The 12,431-nt window shown below is 46.9% G+C and overlaps 1 protein-coding gene across 2 annotated transcripts in view; it reads left to right on the top strand.

Annotated features, from left to right (window-relative positions):
• The window catches only part of SEPTIN9 (septin 9), a 156,074-nt gene that overhangs the window by 28,270 nt on the left and 115,373 nt on the right, over positions 1-12,431 (top strand). The window contains exon 2 of one of the 2 annotated variants that reach the window (XM_058817493.1): positions 1,795-1,851. The exons of the other annotated variant lie outside the window; for it this stretch is intronic. Within the exon in view, the coding sequence (XP_058673476.1) occupies positions 1,795-1,851 (57 nt within the window). The remainder of the gene's footprint in view (positions 1-1,794; positions 1,852-12,431) is intronic. 2 annotated transcript variants of the gene reach the window in all.

Here is a 12,431-nt window from a genome sequence, read left to right as displayed (position 1 = left end):
CTGGCTCAAGAAAAGCTGTTTAAAAATCTGTTCAGCAGAGGAAATAGGGCTTTTCATTCTTTCTAGAGTCCAAAAAAACAGTAGGCATTTAGAGAGGAAAAAATAATTTTAAAAAAGATACTGGGAATTAGTGCCCACAGGGAACTCAAAGGTGTTGTTTCTTTGCACAGAGCAGAGTTGAGATGTGACTGCTCTTGCAGCCTGGCTCAAGGAAAGTTGTTTAAAAATCTATTTCAGCTAATGAAATTGGGTTTTTCATTTTTGCTAGAGTCCTAAAAAACAGTAGGCATTTAGAGAGGAAAAAATAATTTAAATAGTGCACACAGGGAACCCAGAGGTGATGTCTGCACAGAGCAGAGCTGAGATGTGACTGCTCTTGCACCCTGGATCAAGAAGAGCTGTTGGAAAATCTGTTCATCAAATGAAATAGGGTTTTTCATTCTTTCTAGAGTCCAAAGAAACAGCAGGCATTTAGAGAGGAAAAAATAATTGAAAAAATATTCAGAGACTGGGACTTCGTGCACACAGGGAACTCAGAGATGATGTCTCTGCACAGAGCAGAGCTGAGATGTGACTGCTCTTGCAGCCTGGCTCAAGAGGAGCTGTTTAAAAATCTGTTCAGCTGTTTAAAAATGTTCCTCTGTTCAACAGAGGAAATAGGGCTTTTCATTCTTGCTAGAGTCCAAAAAAGCAGTAAGCATTTAGAGAGGAGAAAAGAATTAAGAAAAAAAGATTCGTGGACTGGGTTTAATAGCAAAAACATGTTTAAAATTTAAAATGCACAAGTTCCCAGAAGCTTCAGCCCTTTTCCTGCTGTCAGTGATGGAAAGTGGGGCTGGCTGAAGGGTGTAGCACCCATCTGCCCAGCTGCAGTGCAGGTAAAGCTCCTGAGCAGACAGGCTGGGTGTTCCTGTGTGGGGGTGCACAGTCCTGGCTCTGTTCTTGGCTCTTTTGGGGCAGAAAAGGGCCCTTTCTGAGCTTTCTGAGCAGGGGGATGGCTCTGGGTGGGGCTGCCCGTGGGTTCTTCTGTGTCACCTTTCCCAGGAGCAGCCCTGTGGTTCAACCACATCACGTTGTAGGCACAGAGGCTTTTTATGCTGGAAAAGGAAAGGGACAGAGCAAACACACATGTGCATATATATATATATATGTATGTATAAATTTATATACACAAGCACAGGCTTCTGAGCATGAAATGCTTTTTCCATCTCCAGCTGCCAGGCAGCTCAGTTCTTTTCCCTTCCCTCCCTCTATCCCAGGCCTTACTGTATTAAAGTTTTCCTGCCTTTTTTTCTATATATATCTATTTAATTTTAATATATTTTTTTCCTTGGATGATGCACTCTTCTAGCTGACAAGGTTTGTAAGGTTGTGACTCCATTACAAAGCACAGTTTAGAGCTGTTCTGCGTGATCTTTTTATTTTCTTCCCTATTAAAGAACTGTTATTTCCTGCTCCCATATTTTTGCCTGAGAGTCCCTTAATTTAAAATTTATAGCAATTTGGAGGGAGGGGGTTTCCATTTTCCATTTCAGGGGAGGCTCCTGCCTTCCTCAGCAGACACCTGTCTTTCCAAACCAAGACAATAACAATGTTTGTCATCTTCAGGGAAAGGTGGAGGTCTCTCCTGAGGTGTTTTTTTTGGTTAAAATAATGTGTAACTCTTCCTGGATCTGAGAGATGATTGTACAAAGCAGATTCCCGTGCCTTGCCAGATGTAGAGGGATAGCAGGGGGGTAACTCCACACCCCACACTCACATGGATTCCTCACTCCAACCTTCTTTTTGCTTTAGGAATCACCCGGACCTCCAGCGGGAGACTTCGGAGGCTCAGTGACCAGACAAGCCCGAGTAAGTCTGTGAATTTCTCCCTTTGAAACCTGCTCATCCAATTAAAAAATATATATAAAAAAAAAAGGGAAAATAGGGAATAGGGAAAATAGGGAATGCAGGAGGTGACACTCAGAAATCTTATTTTCTGCCATAGTTTGAAAGGCAAAGCTTGTGGGTGATAAATGCAAAGCTCTCTATGCTGGAGAAAGAAAGCAGTACATGTAAAAAAAAAGTGAGGTATATATATTTTTCTAAATACATTTTTAAAGACCCAACAAACTATGAAAATAGAGAGAATATAAAATATTCCCTACTGTATAATGGGTCCACAGACAATAATTACCAAGCTCCAACCCAACTCAACACAGTTGCAACAGGAAGCAGGAATGGCCTGTGGTTGAAATCCACTTTAGTCATTAGTAGCTCTTTTGGACTCTCCTTAGCTGTTATTTTTTATTGGATGTGCAGATTTATGGATTATAAGTGCTTGTGGCTAAATTTGCAGCCCTAATTGCAGCTTAATGTTTTGGAAGCCGCTCCTGATTCAGGAGGAAGCAGGTGGGAGGATTTGTTTTTCTTGCAGAAGGTGTTTCCCAGCCTCAGGAAAGCAGCAGCAGCAGGAGTCCCAGTGCTTGGGAGTACCTGAGGCTGTGTGCTCTGTTTGTTTGTGTGTGCCACGGGCTGGGGCTGTCCTTAGGGGCTGTCTGCAAATGGAAAAATCACTGTTCTCATCTAAAATACGTCAAGGGAAGATGGAGCAGCCCAGATCTGGGCTTTTCCTGCTGGTAGCCCCTTTTGCTGTCTGTATCAGCCCCTCTGATGAGCCTGTGCTGCTCCCTGGTTCAAACCCCCGTGGGGAGCAGTGTGTCTCCATATCCAGGTGCTTTCTACATCCCAGACATTATTCCTCATCACCAGGTGCTTTTTTGCCACTTAAATCTTCTTTCGTGTTTCCTTCTCTGATACCACACAATCCTGTGGTAATGACAATCCTGCCTGTAAATTTCAGCAAGATGGGCATAGATAATTCTTGTCATATTTAATTTTTCCCTTGAATGGTTATTGCTGTTCCTATTTCATAGCTGGGGAAAATGGAGCAGGAGCTGAAAGCTGTGCCCTGAGCAGTGCCTGAGACAATCCTGGAATAGTTTGGGTTGGAAGGGACTATTGGATTTGCAGGGAGGAATGATTAATCTGACTCCATGTTCTCAGAAGGCTAATTTATTATTTTATTATACTATAATACATTAAAGAATACTATACTAAACTATACTAAAGAATACAGAAAAGATACTTACTGAATGATAAAAAGATAATAATGAAAACTCCTGACTTCCCAGAGTCCCGACACAGCTTGGCCCTGATTGGCCAAAGAGTGAAAACAACTCACAGCAGAATCCAATGAAACAATCACCTGTGGGTAAACAATCTCCAAACACATTCCACATGAGCAAAACAGAGGAGAAGCAAATGAGATAAGAATTGTTTTCCTTTTCTCTGAGGCTTCTCAGCTTCCCAGCAGAAAAATCCTGGGTGAAGGGATTTTTTTCAGAGAATGTGAATGTGACAAGGGACCTTAAAGCCCACCTAATTCCAGCCTCATTTTCTCTTCTCCCTGCCCCCCAAACCCCACTCACCTCCTCAGCACCTTCAGCTTCCATCCTCTCCTGTCCCCTTGGTCTCTCTGCCACCCAGTTGCTCCCTCCAGGCTGGATTTGCTGTTTCAATCCATCTTCTCAGCCCTCACATCCTGCCTCAGCTCCCAGATGGACTTATCAAAACAGAGCTTCCCAGCTCTTCCCTCGGCGTGGGTGGCAGCACAAAGCCACCCTGGGGATGCCTTCCTGCAGCACTGACTTCAGAGCTTTCCTGGAAGCGGCCACCAGCACGTGTGGGATGGGGATTAGTCATGGATGGCTGCTTGAACATGCACTTGGACACCCTGGGAGCTGGGACATTCCTGCCTGGCCCTCCTGAGCACAGGGACAGATATTTGTGGCACAGGAGAAGGTGGCAGGGGCTGCGACACTGCTGGCATCTGGAGCTGCACAGCCTTGCAGCATCACCATCGTCAGTGGGAGGATGGAATTATGGTCAGAGCACCCCAAACTGGTGTTAAGTGGCAGCAAAAATTCATTGAGTGATGATTATTGGGGAGTTTTATTGTGTTGTGTGACACAAGCTGTTGTATTCATGACAGCAAGGCCAGGAGGGCTGAGCTGAATTTTAGAACTGAATTTTAGAACTGAATTTTTGATCTGATGCTTCCAAACTCGGCCAGCAGCACAGAGCTGGCAGTTTGGAGTGCAGAGTGTGTTTGTCTTGTGCACATGCACAAACAAAGCTGCTGCCTCAGCCCTGGCACCGCCTGCTCTCATGTGCAGACAGGACAGAAGGGGGAATTGGTGCAGCTCCAAAGGGAACTGGGGTGTAGGGAATCCACATTGACAGACACAGCACATTTGTTCAAGCTTGTTTTCCTTAGACTCTAATTATATACTTTTCCACTTTTCTGGTGAGAGACCTTGTAAATTTAAAATTTTTTTTTCAAGTTGAAAAATCAAATGAGCAGTTCAGTCCTTCAGTTTACATTGCAGTAAATATTTATGACTCCATATAACTGCAGCTCAATTTCCCCTTGTTTCAGGTCCAAATTTTCCCCTCTGCACATCTGGCCTTGCACCCAGAAGCTTTTATTCCTGTAAAAGATAAATTGGGGTTGGGATGACTGAGCAGTGGTTGCAAGTGAAGCGTTGCAGAAGGGGCTCGGTCGCTTTGGGCTCTTTGCCACCCTAAACAAAGAAAGGGGTGACATTTCCACAGCCACCAGCTCCTGGGATCCAGGGAGCTCCACAGGCTGCCTTGGGGTGTGCAGGGAGGGTAGGAACCTGCAGAACTGATGCTGACCTCTTTTGGAGAGTTCATTCTGCCACTCTGGAAGTGGTTGTGTGGCTCTGGCATCCAGCAGTGCCCAGCTCCAGGGCTTTGTGGCTGCTTTGGTTCAAACCTGCAGTGCAGTCCCAGGTAAGCCACTGGGGTGGGATTCAAGTCCTTCTCCAGCTGTCCTGGAACCCCTTCAGGCACTGGAGGGGCTCTGAGATCTCCCTGGAGCCTTTTCCAGGTCACCCCCAGCTCTCTGCAGAGAGGGGCTCCAGCCCTTGGAGCATCTCCATGGTCTCCTCCAGACTCTCTCCTGGGCTTCACACCCTGCTTGTGCTGATGGGCCCAGAGCTGGAGGCAGCTTTGCAGGAAGGGGTCTCAGGAGAGTGGAGCAGAGGGGTAGAATCCCCTCCCTTCACCTGCTGCTCACAATTCTTGCACTGCAGCCCAGGACACCTTTGGCTTTCTGGGCCAGCAGAGCACCTTGCTGGGGTTTATGGACTCATCAACCAACACCCCAACCCTCCAAGGAATAGTCTTGGTCCCTTCTCTGCCCAGCCTGTTGTCTTGTTTTAGAAAGACAGGAGTCTGCTAATGAAGGCAGGAGCCTGTAAACCCCCTCCCTCCAAATTGCTATAAATTTTAAATTAAAGGGCTCTCAGGCAAAAAATATGGGAGCAGGAAATAACAGTCCTTTAATAGGGAATAAAAAGATAAAATAAACAATGCAGTAACCAAACCAACACTGACAGAGTCAGAACCCAGCCAGACACCCTGTGGGTCAGGGTGTTGGCAGCAGTCCCATTGGAATTGTGGCTCAGCCCTCCTGCAGTGTCAGGGGTGGTTCTGCTGGAGCAGGGATCCTGTAGAGAAGGATGTATTCTTCCTCTGAAGATCCAGTGGAAGAGGCAGCTGCTGTTCCTCTGGGGAATGCAGTGGAGAAGCTGTGCTGGTGTTCCAGAATCTCCAGATTCTATCCAGGTAGGAATGCTTGGCTCCTCCCTCTGGGCTCCCATCTCCCAATGGGATGCTGTAGTTCTTATCAGCCATGCAGGGACATTCAATAGCTGTTATCAGCAGATGTCAGCCCCGAGAGAGGAGTGGGTGTGGAAGAGATAAGGAAAACTGCCTTAACAGAAGGCAACTGCCATACAGATGACACATAGAATACAATTTGCTTGGCAATCCAGGACATCTGTCCTTGGGAATGCCCCGATCCAGGTTCAGGACCCTGCCCTTGGCTCTGCTGAATGTCCTGAGGGTCACAAGGGCCCCTCCATGTCCCTCTGAATGCTGTCCCACCCCTGCAGGTGTTGAGTGCACCAGTTAGGAATGGTCTGCCACGGAAGTTACTCCATTTCATTTTCCTACAGCTGTACCTGATGAATTTGAAGCAGAGAAATATTTGCTGACATTTGCCATGTGGAGCAGTGGTGTGTTCACAACTGAGCCAGAAAAGAGCCCAGAGCAGCTGGAATGGAAGGAACAGAGCTTGTGTTCCTCTCGGGCAGCCAGCTGTGCTCTGCTTTGATTTGTTTCCAGCCTACAACTCAGTTTTTGCTAAAGAGGAAAGAACTTCCCTGGCAAGGGTAGCACAACGAGAGGGTCCCTGGAAAGGCAGAGTTTAGTGATTTAGCTAAACCAGCATATTTTCCCCATGTAGGTGAATGTTGGAGTGTCAGGGGTAGGATGGTGGGGATGGATGGAGATGAGAGATCTCTGCAGCCAGGGCTGGAACTTGGGGTTTATTGCAAAGGGCCTGGGTGCAGGGCCCTGCTGGGAGCTGCCAGCCACAGCTCAGAGCAGGAATGAGAGAAGAGAGGGGGAGAGAGGATGAGGGGGTGAGAGAGTAAAAGAAGCAAGAGAGTAAAAGGGTAAGAGAGCAAAAGCATAAGAGAGTAAAAGGGGTAAGTGAGCGAAGTTCCCGTTCCAATACCATAAATCTTCTTCTGTGTTGAATATTCTAATTCTCACTAACCAATCCAGTACAATATACAAATCCTATAGCATTTACATACAGCCTATAAGAATCACTACATCACCATACTGTGTTACATTTCAAATCCTAAAAACTCCTCTTTGGGCCCCTTCTGCCAAGCTGTAGGGTCTGCTCTGACCCTTGGGCCTGTCTGCAAGCAGAGTGTGTTGTTCCATCAAAAGGGGATTGCCTTCAGCTGGCCACACCATTGTTTTCCAGTTGTTCAGTAACTGAGGTATCTCAAAGCTTGCTTTCATTTCAATCTCACTTATAGTTTCTGTATTCTCCAAATCTTTTGCCAGGCAATCATATTGATAAGGCTTTCCTGTTTCATCTTCCCCAACAGGTGAGGGCAGGGGCTACCATGCCTTCCAGCTGTGTTTCAGCAGCACTGCCCTGGCCCAGTGCTATTTGTGCCTCAGGTGCTTTGTTCAGAGAGCTCCCCAAGGGCTGGGAGGGGAGCAGGTGCCTGAGCTTTCCTGTTTTACAGCCTTTGTGTGGCTGTGACGCTGCCTGCAGCAGGGGCAGCCTGCCAGGGCAGGGCAGGACCCAAAACCAGAGAGCACAGCCCCATTGCTGCCTCGTCAGCAGCTGGCTGAGGATCAGCCACAACTTGTCCCTGTGCTTTTGGGAAGTGCAGGGCATAATTTAGAGAGGCAGGAAGTCCAGGCCAGCTCTCTGGGCTGTGTTAGAAAGGGGCACTTACTGGGACATTTGCTTGTTTTGTACTGAATAAATGCTTCTCCTGGGTAGAAAGGGGAGGGACTCCCACCCAGATGTTTGCACCAGCTCAAGCCCCTTGTTCACTCATCATGTGGATGGTTGTAAGAGCCAAAATGAGGGATGTGGGACTCCAGGCAGCTCTCCAAAATGCAGTTTATTGGATCCAGGATGTCACAGCAGCCCAGGGTGGTGGGTGACAGAGCTGTGCCCACAGCTCTCAGTTCCAGCTGCAGGCAGGCCTGGAGACCCTTTGGTTTTGGTTACAATGCATTATAGACTTTTCTTTGCTGAGCATCTTAATACAGTAGAACCAATCTATACCTTAACTTTTATCTATAGCCTATCATAACTACTGTAATTACCATATTCATGTTACCATTCTCCAATCACTAAAAGTTAGTACATTACAGTTTAAGCTAGAAGTTGTTTTTCAGTTTTCTTGCAGTGGAAAATTCTGAAACCTTTTTTCTACTTGCAACTTTGCTGCCTTCTTTGCCTGTGCTATCTTTCTGCTTAGTAAAAACATCTTCTTGTTTGGGGTGGGTTTATCCTTTGCTCTAAGCCATAAAAACCCCTTCTAACTCACACACCCTTTGCCTCCTTGGTTATTCAGTAAGACTGGCTCAGCAATTCTTTTCTTCTATATCAAAACTTGCTTCCATATCTATTCCTTCTTCAGACTCTACATTTAAAAATCTTTCTGCCAAGCACACATATCTGTGAGACTTTCTTGTCAGACTTTCATCCTTCCCAACAGATGGTAGCCCAGGGAGCTGGGCCAGAAGCCACAGTGGGGCTGGGGATGCAGGAGAAGTGAGGTGGTTCAAAGGTGCAGATTGTGGTTTGAGCCTGTAAGCTTCTGCTCAGGGCATGAGCTCTTGGACTCCACTGACCCCACTGTTACTGCACTGTCACACTGTCCAGAGCACCCCAGCGGTCTCTGGTACCTGGGATTAACAAAAATAAAAATATTATAACCTTATTGTCAATTTCAACAAGATGGGCACTGATAATTCTTGTTTTATTTGGTTTTTTCGCCCTTTAATAACTATTGGTGTTCCTATTTTGTAGCTGGGGGAAATGGAGCAGCAGAGAAGCTGAAAGCTGTGCCCTGAGCAGTGCCTGTGAGTCCAGGGATCCTTCCCCATGGGCTCTGAAATTGAGAGATGTGAGGCCAGATGGGGGGAAGAACTGAACACACATAGCTGTGGGCATAAATTGGCATCTTTGCTTTAACAGGGACAGCAGGATTTCAGCAGGGCTCACTGATTTGGATGGCTCAAAATTCATGGTAGATATGACAACAGATGTTGCTGTTTCCATCCCTTGACTTAGCACCTTGCCCTGAGGAGCATCTCCTCTCTCTTTGTGCCTGGAGTCTGTTAGAGGACAAGTCTAAAACTGGTTTTTGTGAGGCTAGGGGTTAACCAGAGCAGAGGGATCAACAAAAGCGATGTCAGGAGCCAGGGGCTCCCCACTGGAGCGTGCATGATGGCTGTTACATAAGCAAATCAGAGTGCTATAAAAACCATGAGGTGTGTGGGGGGTTTGTCCTCAGGGGAGTGCTGCTGTCACCACTGTCACACATCTGCAGCTCTGCCACTCACAGCACAGCCCTGCACATGGCAAACTGAGCTTGGCAACCTTGGTGCAGCCCTTCAGCTTGTCCTGCATCTGTCTGGAGCTTCCTGCTGGCATCTGGGCTCCAGGTGGGAGTGCAGCACTCCAGATCCAGCAGTAAACTGGGGCGATGCACAGTGGGCACTGAATGATGACAGCAGCTCTTTGGTGTGTGAAATGTCCTCAAGCTGCACCAGGAGTGGTTTAGATTAGATATCAGGAAAGATTTCCTCCCTGGGAGAGTGGTCTGACACTGGAACAGGCTGCCCAAGGAAGTGTGGGATTTTGGGAAGTGCAGGGCATAATTTAGAGAGGCAGGAAGTCCAGGCCAGCTCTCTGGGCTGTGTTGGAAAGGGGCACTCACTGGGACCTTTGCTTGTTTTGTACTGAATAAATGCTTCTCCTGGATAGAAAGTGGTGGGACTCCCACCCAGATATTTGCACCAGCTCAAGCCCCTTGTTCACCCATCTTGTGAATGGTGGGCACTGCCACTCACAGCGCAGCCCTGCATGTGTCAAACTGAGCTTGGCAACCTCCTGGGAACCTTGGCACAGCCCTTCAGCTTGTCCTGCATCTGTCTGGAGCTTCCTGCTGGCATCTGGGTTCCAGGTGGGAGTACAGCACTCCTGGTCCAGGAGTTGCAGGGGATGCACAGTGGGCACTGTGGTGTCAGCAGCTCCTTGGTGTGTGGTGAAACATCCTCAAGCTGCACCAGGGGTGGTTTAGATTGGATATGTATATATTTAGATTAGATATCAGGAAAGATTTCCTCCCTGGCAGGGTGGTCTGGCACTGGAACAGGCTGCCCAAGGAAGTTTAGAATTTTTGGAAGTGCAAGGCATAATTTGGAGAGGCAGGAAGTCCAGGCCAGCCCTCTGGGCTGTTAGAAAGGGGCACTCACTGGGACCTTTGCTTGTTTTGTAGCGTCTAAATGCTTCTCCTGGTGGAAAGGGGAGGGACTCCCACCCAGATGTTTGCACCTCTTTTTCACCATCATGTGGATGGTGGGCACTGCCACTCACAGCTCATCCAAACACCTCAAGCATCCCCAAGCTGCCCCAGGAATGGTTTAGATTGGATACCAGGGAAAATTTCCTCCCTGGGAGGGTGGCCTGGCACAGGAACAGGCTGCCCAAGGGAGTGTGGGATTACCATCCCTGGAAATGCTCAGAAGTGGTGTGGCTGTGGCACTCAGGACATGCTTTGGTGGTGAGCACAGCATTGCTGGGTTAATGCTTGGGCTCAGTGAACCCTTGGAGCTCCTCTCCAGCCCCAGTTCTGTGTTTGCAGCACAGAGGTGCCTTTTGCTGTGCTGCAGCAGCTGAGGGGTTAACTGCAGCCTGTGGTTGCAGCCTCATGGCTCTGGATGTGTCCTTAGATGAGGTCATAGGGATTTCTTCGGGCAGCCTCTCTCTATTCCCCTTTGTGTGAGGCACCAAACCCTCAGCCAGCTGTGCAGCTCTCCTGGCACAGCGTCCCTGGGGACAAACCCTGCCCTGACAGTGTCCCCCCATCACACATGGCCCTTCTCCTCACAGGGCAGAGCAGCAGAGGCTGCAGCTTGGTCACCAGCTGGGGAGGTTTTCTCTTTTTTGTTGACAAATGTCTGAGATGGTATTTTCTGTTTGGACTCAGATGTTTATTAATTTTTATCTATATCACAGTCTTACAAACTGTGAGTTCTACAGGACTTTAATAAGCTAAAAAATGGAGTCCTATCTCTCTTTCTACAAGGTTTTTTAATGATAAATTGTTTAATTAAGAAATGGTGCTTAAATTATTTACTTTTAGCTTAATAACTAACTACTCATGGATTGCAATGTGGACTTTTTTATCTAAGTACACAATACTACCCAAACTGATGAAGAAGAAGGTGAAGAAGAAGGACTAGCTTCCACCCTAAAACTTCTCTTTTGTTATACATAGTAATATGTAGAATTAGAATATAGTAATATATATATTACTGTATTCTAAAACCTTAAACTTTAAGGTTTTCACCATGTGATATTACACATATTACACACTTCTATTCAAACTCCACATGTATACTCTTAGTTCCATCATTCAATTTTGGAAGCCTTCTCCACGGCCTCAGGTCAAATATACAGGAAGAGGTCAGTGCCTGTCAGCACAGAAAGTCCAAAATTCTGAAGGTGAAGAAGGACTAGTTTCCACCCTAAAACTTTTATTTTGTAGTATATGATAACAAATACATAATATATATAGTAATATATATATATTACTATATTCTAAAACCTTAAACTCTAAGTTTTTTTACCCTGTGATATCCCACATTACTATTCAAACTCCACATCTATAATCTTAGTTCCATCATTCCAATTTTGAAAGCCTTCTCCAGGTCAAATGTACAGGGAAGGGGTCAGTGCCTGTCAGCACAGAAAGTCCAAAATTCTGATTCTAAAGGGTTACACAGTGCTTTTCTCACATTCTCTTTGAGAGAGGACACATTTGACTTTCAAACAGCTATTAGAAGTAATTTAGACATAATATCTTCCTATTTAAGTCCTGAAGTCACACTTTGCCAACTCTCCCTGCCCATACCTGCTCAGGTCTTCCAACAATTCTGCAGTCTAATGTTCATGTAGGCTGAGAAAATTCATAGAAGAATCAATCCAGAACACAACACACTGCCTGATATTTGTGATCAGCTGCACTTTTCAGTGGACACCAGGGTTCCACCAGCTCTGGGCAGCAAGGAGTTAAAGCCATGAGGCTGCTCCCAGCCCAGGTGCCTGGTTCCTGCAGGGACACACACACACACACACACAGGGCTTGTGTAACCCTGCACGTGGGCTCTGAGCTGGCTCCTGTGGGGCTCCCACGTGTTGTGTGTTACTCACAGGGAGTGCCTGAGTGCACAGCTGGGACATTCTGGTGCTCAGAGCCCTGGGCTGTGCTGCTGAGGGGATGTGCTGAGCCCTGGCTGCTCGTCCTGTTCCTTTGGAACTCCTCTGATCCATCCCCAGTCTGTCCCCAAAGGGTGAGCAGGGAGATCTCCCTGCTGTTCCCACAGCACCTGGCTCTGTGAGCTCTTCTGGGAGGAAAACAGAGAGTAAAATAGAAATCAGTGGCTCAGGAATGTGCCTCAGTTTGTGGTTTTTTATCTCAATAAAAGTGGCCACCATAAATGCAGTGAAGCACCTCACGGGGGATGCTGTATCCTGGAATCCCCCTGAGGGTTCTGGTGTCCTGGGATGGGCATTCCCAGAAGTTCTGGTAGCTCCAGATCATCATCAACTTCTTTAATGAATTAATTAATCCATCATCAGCTTGTTTAATTTCCCTGCCATGCCAGCTGGCTATTTGTAAAACAATGATTGCTACAGCACTCACTTCTCACTCAGCAAGAACCTGAATTCTCCTTAAAATCCCCAA

Source organism: Ammospiza caudacuta, chromosome 19, assembly GCF_027887145.1.
Source record: "Ammospiza caudacuta isolate bAmmCau1 chromosome 19, bAmmCau1.pri, whole genome shotgun sequence".
In the NCBI taxonomy this organism is placed as follows: domain Eukaryota; kingdom Metazoa; phylum Chordata; class Aves; order Passeriformes; family Passerellidae; genus Ammospiza; species Ammospiza caudacuta.
This window is presented reverse-complemented; position numbering and strand designations above follow the sequence as displayed.